The sequence below is a fragment of the Lampris incognitus genome, chromosome 11 (genome assembly GCF_029633865.1).
Source record: "Lampris incognitus isolate fLamInc1 chromosome 11, fLamInc1.hap2, whole genome shotgun sequence".
In the NCBI taxonomy this organism is placed as follows: domain Eukaryota; kingdom Metazoa; phylum Chordata; class Actinopteri; order Lampriformes; family Lampridae; genus Lampris; species Lampris incognitus.
Genome location: NC_079221.1, coordinates 14,594,862 through 14,614,272, shown reverse-complemented (window position 1 = coordinate 14,614,272; position 19,411 = coordinate 14,594,862). Strand labels below are relative to the sequence as shown.

Below are 19,411 nucleotides of genomic sequence, written 5' to 3'. Positions count from 1 at the left end.
TTCAGGAGTTAAACAGATGGGTCATCTGAGATGCAGTCATTTGTGTAGAGGGAGAAGAGGAGAGGGGTAGAGCACACATCCCTGGGGGGCACCAGTGCTGATTGTCAGGGTGCTAGATGTGATTTCCCCTGCTTCACCAGCTGCCTCCTGTCTGTCAGGAAGCTTTTAATCCACTGGCAGATGGGGGCTGGTACAGTGAGCCGGGGGAGTTTCGAGTGGAGTATATCTGGGATGATGGTGTTGAACACTGAGCTGAAGTCCACAAACAGAACCCTTGCATATTTCCCTGGGGAGTCGAGGTATTGGAAGCTGTAGTGCTATCCCACATTGACTGCATCATTCACTGACCTGTTTGCTCAGTAGGCAAACTGCAATGGGTTGAGCAGGGGGCCTGTGATTTCCTTCAGGTAGACCAACACCAGTCTCTCAAAGGAGTTCCTGACCACAGATGTTAGGGCAATGGCCCTGTAGTCATTTAATCCTGTGATGTGGGGTTTCTTTGGGACCAGGATGATAGTGGAGTTCCTGAAGCAGGAGGGGACTTCACACAACTCCAGTGATCTGCTGAAGATCAGCGTGAAAATGGGGAGCAGGGGGGCCTCCGGGTGGCGTGGCGGTCTATTCCATTTCCTACCAACATGGGGATCACTGGTTCGAATCCCCGTGACGTTTCTACAGATACAATTGGCCTTGTCTGTGGGTGGGAAGCCAGATGTGGGTATATGTCCTGGTCGCTGCACTTGTGCCTCCTCTGGTTGGTCCGGGCACCTGTTCGGGGGGGTAGCATGATCCTCCCACTCGCTACGTCCTCCTGGTAAAACTCCTCACTGTCTGGTGAAAAGAAGTGGCTGGCGACTCCACATGTATCAAGAGGGGGCATGTGGTAGTCTACAGCCCTCCACGGCTCACCAGAGGGGGTGGAGCAACGACCGGAATGGCTCAGAAGAGTGGGGTAATTGGCCAAGTACATTTGGGGAGAAAAAGGGGGAGCAACTGATCAGCACAGACTTAAAGACAGGAGGGTGACACGCCATCCAAGCCCGGTGCCTTCCTGGTCTTCTGTCTCTGGAAGAGCTGACGCACGTCCTCAACAGCGATCCTGAGTGCGGGTGGGGGTTCGGTTGGGAGGGGAGAGTTGCTGGCAGGGGATGCAGTTGGTTGTATATTGTGGCCGGAGAGGCTGAGGGGTGTGAATGTTTGCTTTTCAAACCTGCAGTAAAACCCATTTAGATCGTCAGTCAGTTAATGGTTCCCTGCAGTGTGTGTGTGTGTGTGTGGGGGGGGGGGTCTCCTGTAGTTGGTAATGTCTTTCAAACCTCTCCAGACTGATGAAGGATTCTTGGCAGAAAACCTGTTTTTAACTTTTCAGAGTAGCACCTTTTTGCCTCTCTGATCTCCTTTGCAAGTGTATTTCTGGCTTTGTTATACCGGCTCTCCGCTCCTGTAGGCTTCTTCTTCGGCCTGACGAAGCTGCCTGAGTTTAGCTGAATACCAGAGCTTATTGTTGTTAAAGGTACAGAAGGCTTTGGTGGGCACACACGTCCTCACAAAAGCTGATGTAAGATGTCACTATTAGTTAGTTCGTCCAGGTCTGTCGATGCAGCCTTAAAAACACTCCAGTCAGTTCAGTCGAGGCAGGCCTGGAGCTCCACTTTTGACTCATTGGTCCATTTCCTCACAGTTTATCCACAGGGTTTGCAGATTTTAGTTTCTGTCTGTAGGTTGGGATGAGATGAATCAGACAGTGATCAGAGAGGCCCAGGGCTGCATGAGGAACAGAGCAATATGCATCCTTTAATATTGTGTAGCAATGGTACAGAGTGTTTTTGTCCCTGGTGGGACATTTAACATGCTAACTGTATTTTTGCAGGCTGTGGCTGAGATTTGCTCTGTTAAAATCCCCAAGGATAATGAGTAGAGAGTCTGGATATTTGTGCTCAATGTTTGTAATTTGATCAGCCAGATGTTTTAATGCCTCTGAAACACAGGCCTGGGGTGGGATATAGACACTGACCAAAATAAATGATGAAAATTCCCGCGGTGAATAGGTTTACTGTCAATGAATAAGGTCTCTAAGTGAGGGCTGCATGATTTCTTCAACACTGTGACATCTGTACACCAACCTTTGTTTATGTAGAAGCATATGCTGCCACCCTGTTTTGCATGTCAATGTCTTTGCAGAGACTGGGTCGTCTATTTATTAGGTGGCTGCTGGAAACCTGTGCATCGATACCAATGATGCAACAAATCCCACTGCAACACTAAAGGCGTTGTCACACCAAGTCCAAATCTTGTGTCTGAAAATTTTTTTTGTGCATTAAGTTAAAACACCAACTCTAGTTGTCCATCACACGTTTTCGAAGAAATTTGGATTTTCTGTGGTTTTATTGCTGCAGATTGATGATTGATTTAAAAGAAAAAAACGCAAACAAAAAATGTGAACTTTGTGTGCAAAGGCCTTGTGTATATACATATATATATATATACACACACACACATATATATATATATATATATATATATACACTCACTGGCCACTTTATTAGGTACACCTTGCTAGTACCGGGTTGGACCCCCTTTTGCCTTCAGAACTGCCTTAATCCTTCATGGCATAGATTCAACAAGGTACTGGAAACATTCCTCAGAGAGTTTGGTCCATATTGACATGATAGCATCACGCAGTTGCTGCAGATTTGTCGGCTGCACATCCATGATGCGAATCTCCCGGTCCACCACATCCCAAAGGTGCTCTATTGGATTGAGATCTGGTGACTGTGGAGGCCATTTGAGTACAGTGAACTCATTGTCATGTTCAAGAAACCAGTCTGAGATGATTCGAGCTTTATGACATGGCGCGTTATCCTGCTGGAAGTAGCCATCAGAAGATGGGAACACTGTGGTCATAAAGGGATGGACATGGTCAGCAACAATACTCAGGTAGGCTGTGGTGTTGACACGATGCTCAGTTGGTACTAAGGGGCCCAAAGTGTGCCAAGAAAATATCCCCCACACCATTACACCACCAGCCTGAACCGTTGGTACAAGGCAGGATGGATCCATGCTTTCATGTTGTTGACGCCAAATTCTGACCCTACCATCCGAATGTCACAGCAGAAATCAAGACTCATCAGACCAGGCAACGTTTTTCCAATCTTCTATTGTCCAATTTTGGTGAGCCTGTGCGAATTGTAGCCTCAGTTTCCTGTTCTTAGCTGACAGGAGTGGCACCCGATGTGGTCTTCTGCTGCTGTAGCCCATCTGCCTCAAGGTTCGACGTGTTGTGCGTTCAGAGATGCTCTTCTGCATACCTCGGTTGTAATGAGTGGTTATTTGAGTTACTGTTGCCTTTCTGTCAGCTCGAACCAGTCTGGCCATTCTCCTCTGACCTCTGGCATCAACAAGGCATTTTCGCCCACAGAACTGCCGCTCACTGGATATTTTCTCTTTTTCGGACCACTCTCTGTAAACCCTAGCGATGGTTGTGTGTGAAAATCCCAGTAGATCAGCAGTTTCTGAAATACTCAGACCAGCCCGTCTGGCACCAACAACCATGTCACGTTCAAAGTCACTTAAATCACCTTTCTTCCCCATTCTGATGCTCGGTTTGAACTGCAGCAGATCGTCTTGACCATGTCTACATGCCTAAATGCATTGAGTTGCTGCCATGTGATTGGCTGATTAGAAATTTGCATTAACGAGCAGTTGGACAGGTGTGCCTAATAAAGTGGCCGGTGAGTGTATATATATAGAGACAAAAGTGACATATTTTTTAAAAGTTTACAGAATTTCCAAAAGTTTAATACTTCTACACATCTGTTATCGTTGCAGAATATTTGAAAGTCTGAACAGAGTTGGCACATTGAAGTACACTCCTCTAATTATAGTTCAGACTTTTGGAGAAAATGATGAAAATGTGCATTGTCACTCATATTTTTAAGTGGGTACACCGGTTATACCGGTTCCATGAGACAAACGGACCAGTCATTCATTTTTGTTGGGCAATTCTTTGCTAAAAAGTGGAAAAAAGGTGAAAAAACAGTGTCAACAGCATGGTCGGTAACTAAACAGATATGAGTGATCTGTGAGAAACAGAATGTGTGTTGGGGTGAATACCAGCAGGCCTGTCCTTTGTGATTTTTCCAGCCATCATCGTTGAGAACTTCTCTCTGTTCTACTCTACTGAGGAGGACCAGCTGCTGAGCTACAACGACCTGCGACACTTCCAGATCATCTGGAACATGGTGGACGACAAGCGTGAGGTGAGGAAGGGGGATGAGAAACGAGACACGGCATGAGAGTACTGTAAGACAGGACTCAGAATCCCATGAAGAACAGAGATTAAAACAGGAACTGAGGAAATGGAGGGAGGACGCAGTCATGAGCATGAGATGTGTTAACTGGGACTTGTCCTACATTTACTGAATTTTAAAAATGTCGACAGAAAATTCCAGATACCGTCTTGTCATTTTGATGGAATCAACTTAAAGCTACAATCCTTAATTCGGATGTGAACCAAAGGGTCGCCCCACTACCAAAATACAAAATTGGAAGCTGCTGTCACTCCCAAATTGATTGACAGGTCTCCTTTTTTTCTGATTTTTCCCTTTTTCTCCCAATTTAGTGGCCAATCGATCCCTGTTTTAGTTCAAACACCCACCCTCGTACTGCATGCGTTCGCCAACTGCATCTCTCTGGCCGGCAGTCTCGAAGGAGACACCTCCCCACTTCCGTGACAAGGTGAATCCAGGCCAAACCACTGTTTTTTCCGACACACACAAAGACGCATTCATATGATGAACGCAAGCCGACTCCGTCCCCCTCCTGAAGACCGCGTTGCCAATTATTACTGCTTCATAGAGTCCGGCCATAGTCGGATCTGACGAGACCGGGGCGCGAACCCCGGTCCCCACTGGCAACTGCATCGACACAAAGCCAATGCTTAGACCGCTACACTGATTGACAGGTCTCTTAACACAAGGACAAACATTAAACAATTACTAAATCTGAATTTCTAGTGTTTTCTGATGCTGTAAGTGGTTTGTTCTCATCACTCAATGGTTATAAAGAGTGGAGTAAAACACACCCATATTTTCAATTACCATCAGATGGGAAAAACACAAAATGCTTATTTTACATCTATAACTCGAAATTTTTTACAATGTATGTAAGCGTACCTCTATTTGATATCATCAGATAAATCACAGATTGGGCCTTTAGGGAATCAGTTGGCATTTTGAGAAAAATCTGATTTATATTCCTCTCAGTTCAAGCACTGGCACACTAGAGTGAATATTGTAAAGTGAAATTAATATTTACGATTCAAAAAGGGTACATAAGTTATTACCTCTGCTAAAGCATCATCACAACATAGTCTACATGATAGTTATTTTGCTGTCTGTGTGAAGTATTAGTGTTCAAAAAGCGTATTCATTATTGCCAACGTACGGAAGTGCTCCAGTATGAATAAATTGCCCTTTTTTCAACTTTCCATAAATGTTAATTTCATTAAGCACAGCTAATGTTAAGGCCTATTGCAGTGTTGGCATTAAACTTTATAATTCACACACACACACAAATGCAACACAACATCCATCCATCCATTAGCCAAGCCGCTTATCCCAATCAGGGTCGCGGGGATGCTGGAGCCTATCCCAGCAGTCATTGGGTGACAGGCGGGGAGACACCCTGGACAGGCCGCCAGGTGATTACAGCCCCCCCCCCCAAACACACACACACACATTCACATCTAGGGACAATTTAGTTCGGCCAATTCACCTGACCTACATGTCTTTGGACTGTGGGAGGAAACCAGAGGACCTGCAGGAAACCCATGCAGACACAGGGAGAACATGCAAACTCCACACAGAAGATGACCCGAGATGACCCTCAAGGTTAGACTACCCCGGGGCTCGAACCCAGGACCTTCTTCCTGTGAGGCGATCACACCAACCACTGTGCCACCGTGCCGCCAACACAAAATATGAATATCAATAAAAACAAAAACAAATATGCCGGGTAAAAACAGACTAGGACTCTTCACATTACAGGCCTTAATGCTCAGTTCTTATTTTTTGCCCTGATCCGATCTTTTCACTTGGTCATTCACATTCATGTTTGTAAAGTGACCAATATCTGACAATGGTGTTAACAGATTGCAACCCTGAAACTCACCGCATGTGCATTAACAACAAAACGTAATCCGCCTGTATGTATCAACAGCAACCAAAAAATGTCATACTTTTGAGGCCGACAAAACACAACAGGAATGAAGCAGAGGTGAAAGTGTTCATTGCTAAGTCGATTTGCTCTGGTAGTCAAAAACAGCCATAGCTGGGGCACTATTAGCAGTTATTGCTGGTAGTAATGTACAAGTTTGATTGACGTAAAAGTTGCATGAATTCTGATGTGCCTGGTCAGATTCAGGTCACGTTAACACAATCAGATATTTGTCAGATTATAGTACCACATATGAAAGTGGCCCAAATCTGATTGGAAAATTTTTTTGATTTTTGCATCCACACTGCTCTGGAAAAAAAAAAATTGTCATCACATGTGGCAGATAAATCAGATTTGGGCCACATTTTGCTTGTGAACATAAGAGCTTGATGGAATTTTTTTGCCGCCCTGTCTGTCACAGTAATGGATCATGATTCATTTATAGTCACTATAATTCTATATATACAGAAGGGTGATTGATTATAAATGTATAACCCTCATAACTGATCTATCATTATCATCATCAAGGAGATGAGCAGCTGCTTTTCTAGATCAAGATGAGCCAACGCTTGTCACCATACTGATCTTTGAGTCAGTGGAGATGTTGAGGAAAAGTTTATCATCCCTCCTGGATGAGTCACAGCATGATGGGTTCATGTACAAGGTCATTTGAGCATCTGTTGCATCTGTTGCCCCACCCCACCCCCCGGCCTCCCTGGCTGTCTTCCCAGGGTGTGATCCCCACGTCCAGGGTGAAGTTCCTCCTGCGGCTGCTGCGCGGCAGACTGGAGGTGGACCTGGACAAGGACAAGCTGCTCTTCAAACACATGTGCTACGAGATGGAGCGACTGCACAACGGAGGAGATGTCACCTTCCACGACGTGCTCAGGTGACTACCAAACACAAATCCCACACATGCTAACGCCCCCATCTAAACATCCTCATCTGCACCTCAGGCAACTTGCCCCCCCCTTTTTTTCCTCCCCAATTGTACCTGGCCAATTACGCTATTTTCCGAGCCATCCTGGTCGCTGCTCCACCCCCTCTGCCGATCCGGGGAGGACTGCAGACTACCACATGCCTCCTCCGATACATGTGGAGTCGACAGCTGCTTCTTTTCACATGACAGTGAGGAGTTTCACCAGGGGGCGTAACGTGTGGGTGGATCAAGCTGTTCCCCCACCCCCTGAACAGGCACCTCAACCAACCACAGGAGGCGCTAGTGCAATGACCAGGACACATCCGGCTTCCCACCCGCAGACACAGCCAGTTGTGTCTGTAGGGACGCTCGACCAAGCCGGAGGTAACACGGGGAATCAAACGGACAATCCCTGTGTTGATAGGTAACAGAATAGACCACTACGCTGTCAGGACGCCCAAGGCAACTTGTTTTTTAATCTTCCGTCCCTCACAAGAGATTTACTGGGGTTTCAATCAGTGCCACCTTCTGCACAGATGTCTGAGGACAGGCAACGTCCTCACTCCAATCTGCTCTCTCTTTCAAAGTGCCATGTCTGTTTTTTGTACATATCTGTGTAAATACACAAATTCACATCACAAATTTGTTCCGACACTCATGGAATTAGAGATGTACCAGTATCACTTTTTCACTGCCGATTCCGAGTACAAATCTTTGCGTATCGGCTGACATTGAGTACCTGTATCCGATCCATTGCTTTTACTGAACAGTGCAGGGGGTAAATGGGTAAATAATTGCGATAGAATCTGTTTTTCTTTTCCAAAATTAAATAATTACAGGATTCCTTGAGCCAAAAATAACTAGAAAAATGCTTTTCCACAGAAAAAGCATGTGAATGCTGAGCTGCTGAAAGAAATCGCGAAAGCATTGCTGAAAATGGATAAATAGGAAAAGTCCAAAGGTCACTAGCCTACCTGAAATACCTGGAAACTGAAATGGCTGAATATTTTAAAAGTTTTAAAGGTATAAAAAACTGAAAAATTTGCCATAATGTGCTAAATACATAAATAGTTTGATTGTTGGAAACTGAAATGTGTGTAGATTGAGAGGAAGGGTGGTGATGAAGAGGAAGGGTAGGAAGGAGGGTAAGAAGGTTGTAGGAAGGTAGGATAGCAGGGAGGTTGTAGGAAGGAAGGTAGGAAGGTTGTAGGAAGGAAGGTAGTAAGGTTGTAGGAAGGATGGTAGGAAGCAAGGAAGGTAGGTAGGAAGATTGTAGGAAGGTAGGAAGGTTGTGGGAAGGAAGGTAAGAAGGTTGTAGGAAGGAAGGTAGTAAGGTTGTAGGAAGGTAGGAAAGACGGTAGGAAGCAAGGTAGGAAGGTAGAAGAGGGAGGAAGAGCAGTTAAGAAGCGGCAGAAGCTGATCAAATCTACCAGGTGTTGAGAGTTGACAGTAATTAGGCTGGCAGTTGAGTTTCAAATTGATATGTGATGTCACAATAGGACTGAACATTCTAACAGGCAAAGTGTATGGCAGAATTGCTAAATTTTAGAGCTGAATTGTTCAAAAACCATACAATATTTTTAAAATCTGAATAGGATTCTGAAAGAGCTAAATGTCCTGAACTGGTTAAGCTTTAAATGGGGTTTCTAGCTCAAAAAATGAAGCAGGAGATACAGTTCAAAGGTGATGAGGGTTTCAACCTTTCCCCATAGACTTCCATTGTTTTGAAAAAGTATAAAAAGCTTAATATGTCTAAAAGTATAAAAGATTTCAAAAGACCGAAATGTGCGCCTTAATGGGCTTAAAGAGATGGACATTTTGATACCTGAATGGTTTCAGTAGCTAAAAGTATAAAGGAGTAAAAGAGGTGGAAAGGTTGCAAAAGTCCCCCATTGACTCCCATTCAAAAAATGGCTGAAAAAAGTTGATTTCAAAAAGTTCAAAAGGTATGAAAAATCTGAAAGGGGAGCAATAATGTCCTTAATGAGTTGAACATTTTGATAGTTGAATGGTTTCAGTAGCTAAAAGTATGAAGGAGCTACAAAGTGTCAAAAAATGTGCGGAAGAAAAATAAATAAATAAATAAAGAACTGCAAAGCAATAGTGTGAATTCACACTAATAATAACTTAATCTATATAGGACTTTTCTAAAACAATGTTACAAAAACGACCTAATTTTGGCTTGACTGAACAACATGTTTGATTTGATTAAAATGCAGTAATTCAAACCATTGCTTTTATTAACAACGTGTTACTCATGGCTTTTGGTATCACATTTTATGTTCTCCAATACTGATACTCAATTTTAGCCCGCTATCAGCCTGATATCTGATACCAGTATCTTCTTACAGATGGCAGTATAGCCTGATGGTTATCTGTAAGTCCTCCTCCCTTACATCTATTGTCTACCTCTTACAACCAGCAGTCACCCAGGTTTGCAAAGCCAACAGCGTTAACCAACTGGTGTCTACTGTCAGGCGTCACCCAGGCAGTATATCTTGTGTATGAGACAAGGACGAGGGCTAGAATATTCCATGGGTTTGTAAGAGCAAATTTGTGCACAAGAACATTCAATAACTGACACTCCTGATCCCTGCTGCATAGGCTCTCAAACCACTTATAAATCAATATGAGAGTTTTTCCCAATTAACTTCAAGAGGAAAAACAATCTAAAAGGCGGCAAATTATTGATTTGCAAAGAGTAAAAAACAAAACAAAACACAGTGCTCAACAGATTTACTAGCTGTCAAAGCAAAACTGATACTAAGCCATTCAAACAAAATGAGTCATCTGATCAGGACTTCTTGACCAATCAACGTGCTCGTATGCGGGTCTTGCCTTAGACAACAAAATGTGAATACCGTCTAGCCACGGCCCGTTTAGACAGAGATGAAATCTGCAGGGAACTATACATGTAAACTAATATCACCGTCAGTTCAAATATGTATTGGTTTTCAATTAAATATTCATCCATCGCCTCTACCAAAGAATCAAAGCAATATGAATAAGAAGCTAAGAGTGTTTGTGGATACCCACTGAGCATCAATCTCAGCCTTCTGATTTGTGATTTTTGGCATTTGAACTTGAAAACTGCATTACATATATTGGACTAGCAATAATTCTTCTGAGCTGGCTTGTACAATGTTTACAGCACTAGCCCTGTCAGCTAAGTATGTGTGGTGTGGTGTGTATGTGTGTGTGTGTGTGTGCCCTTGCAGTATGCTGTCATACCGCTCAGTGGACATCAGGAAGTCTCTCCAGTTGGAGGAGCTGTTGGCCAGAGAACAGCTTGAATACACCATTGAAGAAGAAGTGGCTAAACAGACCATACGCATGTGGCTGAAGAAGTGCCTCAAACGCATACGTGCTGTAAGATTGTAAAACACACACACACATACTTACGGGTGCCATAAAAGGTCATGTATTCATACATTTCATTTACTCTGTTTTCCCATGATATCTTTACATTATCTCGAGATACGACATAAATAACTCAAGGTCTCGAGATAATGTAATTTATGTCGTATCTCGAGATAATGAGAATATTGGGAAACAAAGACAAGAAATAGGTATTTTCCTCTCTGTTACAGCATCTTCATTGATGCAGGGCACACATGACAGTAGGGCCTTGGGTGGAAACAAAACAGGCTACACGTCTCATGTTTTTAGTGAGGCTTCATGTCTATGGGGGAAGATTATGTGGGTGGCGAAGTAGTCATGTCACTTCTTTCGCATTGCCTCAGTGTGGTCGGGAGTGATCTGATGACTAAATCGAGCGTGTGTCGGATGCTTGTACATAGAGTTTTTCATTGTAGCTAGCGTTGCTAAAAACAGGTCACAGTAACTGATCATTGGGACATTTATCAGGAAGTGGCAGCTCAATTGACAGGCACATGCTGAACCCAGTTTGCAGCGTTATTGCGTCTATTCTGTACCTCCACCCTAAATTTAAGACAAGCCTATGATATGAAATAGTGTATTCGTCGATATAGTAGGTCAAAAGACAACCTGCACAAGGTACCCTGTGCTCGAAATAAAAAAGGCCGAAAAAAAACCCTTTTAGTAGACTGACTACAGCTCTGCACACATACACAAAAATACACACATACAAATACATGCATACACGCACAAACTTTTCCAAAAGAAACCCCATTTTGTTTTGTATTTTCTTTTCATCTGTACATTGTTTTATTTGTTTCATTCTGTGTTCAAGACATTGTGTTACCAAAGAAGGTTGAATCGGTTCATCTGGATACAATGTTTATTGACAGATACGTTTCATCACTCATCTAAGTGACCTCTTCAGTCTGAAGAGGTCACTTAGATGTCACATCCAGATGAACTGATTCAACCTTCTTTGATTTTCTTACCTGGGTTATTGAGCATACATCAAGAGACATTGTCTCATAATTCAGTTGCTCTAAAAGCTGAAATAAGATTAAATGAATCCAACACACTGAGAATGGCCAGGGCATTAGGAGCTCTGAGAGCGTTTGATCAAAACGTTCAAACTTGGGAAGAATACTGTGAGGTTGTGGAACATTTCTTTATCGCAAACAGAATAGAGGATGCAGCCAAACAGAAGTCAATTCTCAAAAGTGTTGCCGGTGCACAAACGAATAGTCTGATGCACAATTTACTAAGCCCTGATAAACCAGGAGAACGCACTTTCCAAGAGTTAGTGATGTGGTTGAAAGACCACTTTCACCCGAAACGCAGCGAAATCGTACAGCACTTTAAATTTGATTCGCGCATGAGAAAGCCCAACGAGTCTGTTGCCGAGTATGTGGCAGAGCTACGGAGATTAGCTCAAGACTGCAATTATGGACAAACACTTTTACAAATGCTCCGTGACCGGCTCATATGCGGAATAAATGACAAACGCATTCAGACAGAGGAGGTTATTGTCGGAAACCAATCTCACATAGCCATGGAGTCCGCCGACAAACATGCTCAAGATTTGCAAGGGAAAGCGGCAGGCAGTAGAATAGGGGAACACAGTAGTGAGCTGCTGGCATCGCAAAGGAGAACCGCGCAGAGGGTGAAATGAAAGACTGCTACCGTTGCAAAGCCAAACATGCACCGTCAGATTGCCGATTTAAACAAGAAAAAGGCCATTAGTGTGGAACGATAGGCCACATGATGCGGGTGTGTAGAAACAAGAGAAAGCGCAGTGAAGCTAAAACGAACAGAAATCAAAGGTACCGCAACAATGCGCAGGGCAGAGGCCACAGCAGCCGCTCACATCATGTCACAGCTGATTCAGACCAATCAGAGGGCTCAGAACAAGCGTTTTCAATGTACAGCGTACAAAGCCACGCAAAAGTGGAACCCTTTACAGTGGACATGCAAATCAATGGGAAAATGGTGGGATTTGAGCTGGACACCGGATGTAGCATCACTTTGATGATTGAGTCAAAATGTAAGGTGCAGTGGACAAATGCAAAAAAGCCTGCATTAAAGCCCTCAGCCATTTAAATTAAAGACTTACACAGGGGAAAGCATAAAGGTGTTAGGGGCCGCAGAGGTAAATGTCCAATACCTAGAACATTCCCCAGAAGTAATTCTCATGTGTAATGAACGCCTGCCGAGATGGCTGTGCTGCCTTGTGCTCCCGAAGTTTTCATCAATATACTAGTAAACAAATCCTGTGTGTGTGCTTGTTTTATGTAGTCAAGATACTACATATTCATACACATTCTTGAGGTACTCTATCGCACACATTTTCATGTACTCTCTAAACAAACAAGTCCCAGTTTATGCTACACAAGAAGCACGTGTTAACTAAAATCTACTTAGGCTCACACACCCATCATTGGCCTATCCCACTCTTAGCGTGCTTCATACAAGTGAAAGTCATAAAAAGCTCTAGAAACACACAGCATATACAAGCAAACAGCATACACAAACATGCACAGAAACACATGCTGAACCTGAACCGTGTGTGTGTGTGTGTGTGTGTGTGTTCTTGTAGAAACAGCAGCAGTCCTGCAGCATCATCCACAGCCTGAGAGAGAGCCAGCAGCAGGAGCTGAGTCGATTCCTCAACCCTCCCAGCATCGAGACCACTATGCCCAGTGAAGACCACAACACTAACAACCAGGACAACCCCTCACAGCCAGAGGTGAGACATCATACACACATACACACACACACACACACACACAAACAAACACAAACATACACACACAGGCTCAGCTTGATGTTCTGAAAGCACATGATAACACCTGTAGGTGTGAGCTTGCCTCTGGTGATACAAAGGCTTCTCCTCCTTGTTTAGCTGAGCGGCCTCCAGCAGCTCCTCAGCCCCACGCTGTCTGACAGAGGAGGCTACAGTCAGGACTCCTCAGATCTGGGACGACCGCAGAGGAAACTGGGACAGTGGCGACTTCCTGCAGGTCTGTGTATCTGTCTGTGTGTCGTGTATGACACACATGTCATGTTTGTCGTACGCCTCCGCTTTCTGCTGAGAGATGTTTGGTGCTTTGCTAACAGGGCTTTGCTAACTCCTGCTTATTGCGAGGCGCCACTCAAAAACTGCTTCCATAGTGTGCGATCAGTTTGGACGCCACATCGGAGGCAGAAAGCACTTAAGCTCTTTCTCCTCCATCTTTGCTGTGAACAGTTCAGTTTAGATGGCCTGCCCCCTACTCTCCTCTGATTGGACAGCAGAGGAAAAAGCAGTGAAGACAAGGGGCGTTTTTCTGCTTATGGTTGAATTTTTTCAGTTTCAGGTGGTCAAGGCGTTTCTCTAAAAATTCGAGGTTCGCCAACACTTCAAACCCATAGAAAACAATTAATAAAAAAGCGGGTCTCACTGCCAAAAACAGTGATGGCACTGTTAAACGAGCTGTGCTCAACTGAAGGGTATCTGAATTCGGTTCCTGTGCTGTCTCTCTGCCAACAGGTCGCACCAGTGTCAAATCCATCGTGTGCAAAATGAACCCGGTCAGCGACCAGGCCTCCTCGGGGTCAGAGGTCAAGAAATGGTGGACTCGTCAGCTGACTGTGGAGAGTGACGAAAGTGGTGACGATCTCATTGACATTTAGAGACGAGGTCATTATAACTTGTGGAAAGGAAAGCTCATAGTCAGCCATCTCAGGCGGTTTCATATCGGCCTACCTGCTCCGGATCAGTGACTTCCAGGAATTCCCTTTTTTCCTACAGCTTCGACAAAAGGCTGAAAGCACCCTGAACAGTCATTTTTGAATCAGCCATCGATTTTACGCCTGTGTGATTCACATTTATTTATTAATGAATATCCCACAGGCGTTATTTTGTGGTTCCCGTTCATTCCAGCTGAAGTTTTCCTGCGCAGACACAGCTGACATTCATGAGGCTGGCCGTGGGGTGAGTTACTGTCTGCGTTTCTGAAAAAGGAGCCCATCTTTTTTCAGAGTTTAAAATTTGCTAAGAAGCTGCTACTGTCTGTGTTTTCTACCGTTTCATGTTGAGCTGGAGGTCGAGGGTCCACAATCTGGAAATGAGGATCCGCGTCTCCAGCTGTGATGTACAACAACCGTAATTATTGTTAAAAGTAGTTCTGTGGACGCTTCGATCCATCACGTGTCCTCATTTCAGTGCTTCTGTCCATCTTCTGTTTTCTTTAGACCATGTTTATTGTGCCAATAAAATGTCTTATGAGCTTCAGTATTCATCACACAGACACACACACGTGTTTTCATGTCGTTGTCAGTTTATATCTAAAAGTAAATTCAGGTTTCTTGTTCTAAAATGCTTTAGAACAAGAAAATAAGAGCAAGATAAATATCCATGACTGTGATTGTATTAGAAATGATGAGCTCTGCCTATCTCGTGTGACTGTCTGTGGTAAAAAAAGAATCATATATTTTGTAAATTAGAGAAATCTTTTCAATTTATATAACATATACATTGATTCTAATAAAGGCCCGTGATGTTTGGGCGTCTATAGAGCAAAAGTAATGCGTCTTGAGTTTTTACAAGCGACGGATGAACTGATAGGGACGGTTAGGCCATGTCTCCACTACGGATCCTGTTGGTAAAGGTACAGTTTTCAAGATAGTCATTTTAATTTTGATCCTGACTCTTGATGGTGGCACCTTGTAGCTCCAGATGAACAAGAGTCAGCAGGGCTGTTGTTTCAGAAACACACAAAACTTGGTTGAACCTGAGTTTTACACTTTGTAGTATTATTATCTGTTGGTAAAGGTCTCCTACCAGCTTGTTCTGTCATATCTGCTCATTAGACACAACTTCACTTCTTCTTCACACTCAACACTACCTGCCTTCCTCTTCCTCATCTGGCTGCTATGATGAAGATGGAAACACTATGCACCTTGTCATTTTTCCTGCTCAAGTCCTACCAGACAGACACCATGACGTTCCTTGCTTCTTTTCTTCACCGAGAACACCTATGTGCACGTTTGGGTCACATTAGTAAACCACAGCGTGGCCTTAAGGACCCTTTTAGTTAAGATGGAGAACTGTTATACAAGACAGCCTGTGACCCACATTTGACCTTTTCATTCCTGGTGAAGAATCTTGTCAGGCTTGTTCACCAATGTTAAAAAATGAAAGTTTTTTTTTTCCAAAGAAGTGTGGGCCCTTTAATGTCTCTCGCTGTGTTATATCCACCGCCACATGGCTCCATGTTCATTATTAGACATGCTTTATTAGAAATACTCCATCTGGAGGGACAGGGCAGTATTTCTGTCTCTCCATTCGTCATCACTGGAACCATCTCTCTCTCTCTTGCGCTCTCTCTCTTTTGCTCACTCTGTCTCTCTCTCGCTTCAACTCAATTCAGTGAGCTTTACTGGTATGGCATACATGTGCACGTATTGCCAAACCATAAATCGGAAAAAAGAGAAATAGATATAAGGTGAACTTAAATAATATGCACAATAAAACAACATTCTGCAAATAAAATCGTTCTGTACAGTCTCTGTCTCTGCCTCTCAATTCAGTTCAAGCAAACTTGATGGGAATGACTTTCTGATGAAAGAAAAAATGTTGCCAAAGCATTAAACAGGAGATCAGCCACTATATAGATTAGAAGGGAAAGAAAGAACACAAAATGTGATAATACAAAGTATATAAAGTGATGATTTACAAATGCAGTGCATTTGTATCTTGTATTTGTACACTAGGACATTATCTCAAGGTGCTGTACGGAGTAGTTATGTTCAATTGATTCAATTCAAAATAAAATGAAGCCAGTTTGAATAGAAAGAGGCAGAAAAAAAAGTTTCATACTGATTTTTGCATACCAAATCTACTTAGGTTATGTTGGGTTACTTAGTCTGCCGGGTAGTACTGCCATCTGCTGGCCTCATGCTGGGCTGATACACTACTATTTATACATGTGATAGAGTGTAACGTCATTTTTTATAGTGTAGCACTTCGTCATATCTCTTTTTTCTCTATGTCACTTCTCACTGTGTGGGCCGAGTTTTTTTTTTCTCCTTTCTTTCTTTATTGGCTGTATATTATAAATATATATATCTATATATATATAGATATATCTATATACATAGATACACACACACACACAGTTCCCTTTGGACTTTGAAGTTTTAATCCTATTGAGTCTATTGTGTTATTTGGCCTGTCTTCTCTGTGGATTGTCACCTTGTCGTGGTGAAGAAGCTTGCGTGGTCCTGAGATCTTGAGAGCAATGCCACCTGGAGCTATGCTCCTGGTAGGGTCACCCATGGTGGTAAGGTCAAGAGGGCGGTCCCTGACAAAGAGCAATCCAACCAAGACCTCAACGGTGGACCAGGTGGAGCATGATGGCTGACTTTAGGGGAGCATCAAAATGGCTGGGAAGGCGGGTGAAGGCTACGGCAGAAATGGACCCCCAATCGTCTTGGACTCCATGCCACTGGATCCTGACCCAGATCTGGCAAAGACTGTGTGGTAGCTGTCTGTGCACCAGTCTCCCCACGTTAAAGAAAGTCACACACAGGCATCCTAGGAGAGTCATACTCGACCCTGATTGACCGCCCATGATGATGATTTGCCCTGTATGGAATGTGACATGTTCGTCTCTGATGATTGAAAACAGCCATGTCGTCCTCCGTGGGCCGCTTTGCATGGATGTGAAGACAGACGGATGGGAACTTGGGACACACACACACACACACACACACACACACAATGTAGAGTAGTAGAAATCATACTATTTTCCATTTGTCATTGGCCTGCATGAGATTCAAGCTTGATGACTAACGGGCTCCTCTCAGTACTGTTGGCTGAGGCATGTACATTTATCCATCTCAACAGAATTATCTCTCTTGAGAGAGATGACAAGAGTGGTAGAGTAAAAGTCATTACTTTTATTTTGATTTTTGAAATGAATATCGAACTTCCCCTGATGAGTTCAATAAAGTTCAGTCTAACACAAAGTGTTTCTTTTTATATATTCATTAATTCAGGTCTCATTTAAAACGTTAGAAAATTGAAATCTGAAAGTCTTTCCTTTGCGGAGGTAAAAGAGGCTTTAATATTCATTCATCCATTATCCAAATCGCTTATCCTGCTCTCAGGGTCACGGGATGCTGGAGCCTATCACAGCAGTCATTGGGTGGCAGGCGGTGAGACACCCTGGACAGGCCGCCAAGCCATCACAGGGCACACACACACACACACACACACCTAGAGACAATTTAGTACGACTAAATAAATATTACAGTATTGTGAAATTTTGATTTTTACTGTGATGGTAGACTACTGCAGTTACAGTCATGGTGTTTAAGTGTACCGTTCCGGCGAGGGCATAAGCTGGGGGATCGTTTTATCTCATCTCATCTACAGCCGCTTTCCGGGGTCGGGTCGCGGTGGCAGCAAGCTAAGTAGGGCACTCCAGATGTCCCTCTCCCCAGCAACGCCCTCCAGCTCCTCCTGGGGGACCCCAAGGCGTTCCCAGGCCAGATTGGACATGTAGTCCCTCCAGCGAGTTCTGGGTCTACCCCGGGGTCTCTTCCCAGTTGGCCGTGCCCGGTAAACGTCCAAAGGAAGGCACCCAGGAGGCATCCTGATCAGATGCCCTAACCACCTCAACTGGCTCCTTTCGAAGTGAAGGAGCAGCAGCTCTACTCTGAGCTCTGTCTGGCTGTCCAAGCTCCTCACTCTATCTCTAAGGCTGAGCCCAGACAACCTACGGAGGAAACTCATTTCATCCGCTTGTATCTGCGATCTCACCCTTTCGGTCACTACCCAAATCTCATGACCGTAGGTGAGGACTGGAACGAAGATTGAATGGTAAATTGAGAGCTTTGGTCTTCTAGATCAGCTCCTTCTTCGCCACAACGGTCCGGTACAACGTTCACATTACTGCTGATGCTGCACCAATCCGCCTGTCAATCTCCCGCTCCATCCTACCCTCACTCGTGAACAAGACCCCAAGATGCTTGAACTCCTTCACTAGGAGCAGCAACTCATCCCCAACCCTGAGGGAACAATCCACTATTTTCCAGTAGAGAACCATGGCCTCAGACTTGGAGGTGCTGACTCTCATCCCAGCCATTTCACACTCGGCTGCAAACCGCCCCAGTGCACGCCAGAGGTTGCGTTCTGATGAAGCCAACAAAACCACATCCTGTGGGAAGAGCAGAGATGCAATTCTGAGGTTCCCAAAATGGACACACTCCTCACCTTGGCTGCGCGCCTTGAGATCCTGTCCATGAATATCACAAACGGAATCGGAGACAAGGGACAACCTTGGCGGAGTCCAACACCCACCAAAAATGTGCTCGACTTTGTGCCAAGAATGCGGACACAGCTCTCACTTTGGTTATACAAGGACCGGATGGCTTGTAGCAACTGCCCCGGTACCCCATACTCCCGCAGTACCCCCCAGAGAGTGCCCCAGGGTACACGGTCATAAGCCTTCTCCAAGTCTACAAAGCACATGTAGACTGGCTGGTCAAACTCCCATGCCCCCTTCAGCACTTCCACAAGGGTAAAGAGTTGGTCCATTGTTCCACGGCCAGGACGGAATCCGCATTGTTCCTCCTGGATCTGAGGTTCAACAATCGGTCGGAGCCTCATTTCGAGCACCCTAGAGTAGACTTTCCCAGGGAGGCTGAGCAATATGATGCCCCGATAACTGGAGCACACCCTCCGGTCCCCTATTTTGAATATGGGAACCACCACCCCAGTCTGCCACTCCACAGGTACTGTCCCCAACCTCCACGCGACACTAAAGAGGCATGTTATCTATGTTTTATCTACCACCAAAATACGAAAGGTCCAAAAAGTCAGACTAAAGTGTATTCAATGAAACCAAGGTC

General features: G+C 44.3%; 1 protein-coding gene across 1 annotated transcript in view; it reads left to right on the top strand.

Moving 5' to 3' along the window:
- Window positions 1-15,066, top strand: part of nalcn (sodium leak channel, non-selective) — a 177,576-nt gene extending 162,510 nt beyond the window's left edge. The window contains exons 39-44 of the mRNA XM_056289287.1: window positions 4,144-4,259; window positions 6,948-7,105; window positions 10,354-10,504; window positions 13,110-13,259; window positions 13,416-13,533; window positions 14,043-15,066. Of these exons, the coding sequence (XP_056145262.1) occupies window positions 4,144-4,259; window positions 6,948-7,105; window positions 10,354-10,504; window positions 13,110-13,259; window positions 13,416-13,533; window positions 14,043-14,185 (836 nt within the window). The 3' untranslated portion in view covers window positions 14,186-15,066. The remainder of the gene's footprint in view (window positions 1-4,143; window positions 4,260-6,947; window positions 7,106-10,353; window positions 10,505-13,109; window positions 13,260-13,415; window positions 13,534-14,042) is intronic.
- The last annotated feature ends 4,345 nt before the right edge of the window (window positions 15,067-19,411 follow it).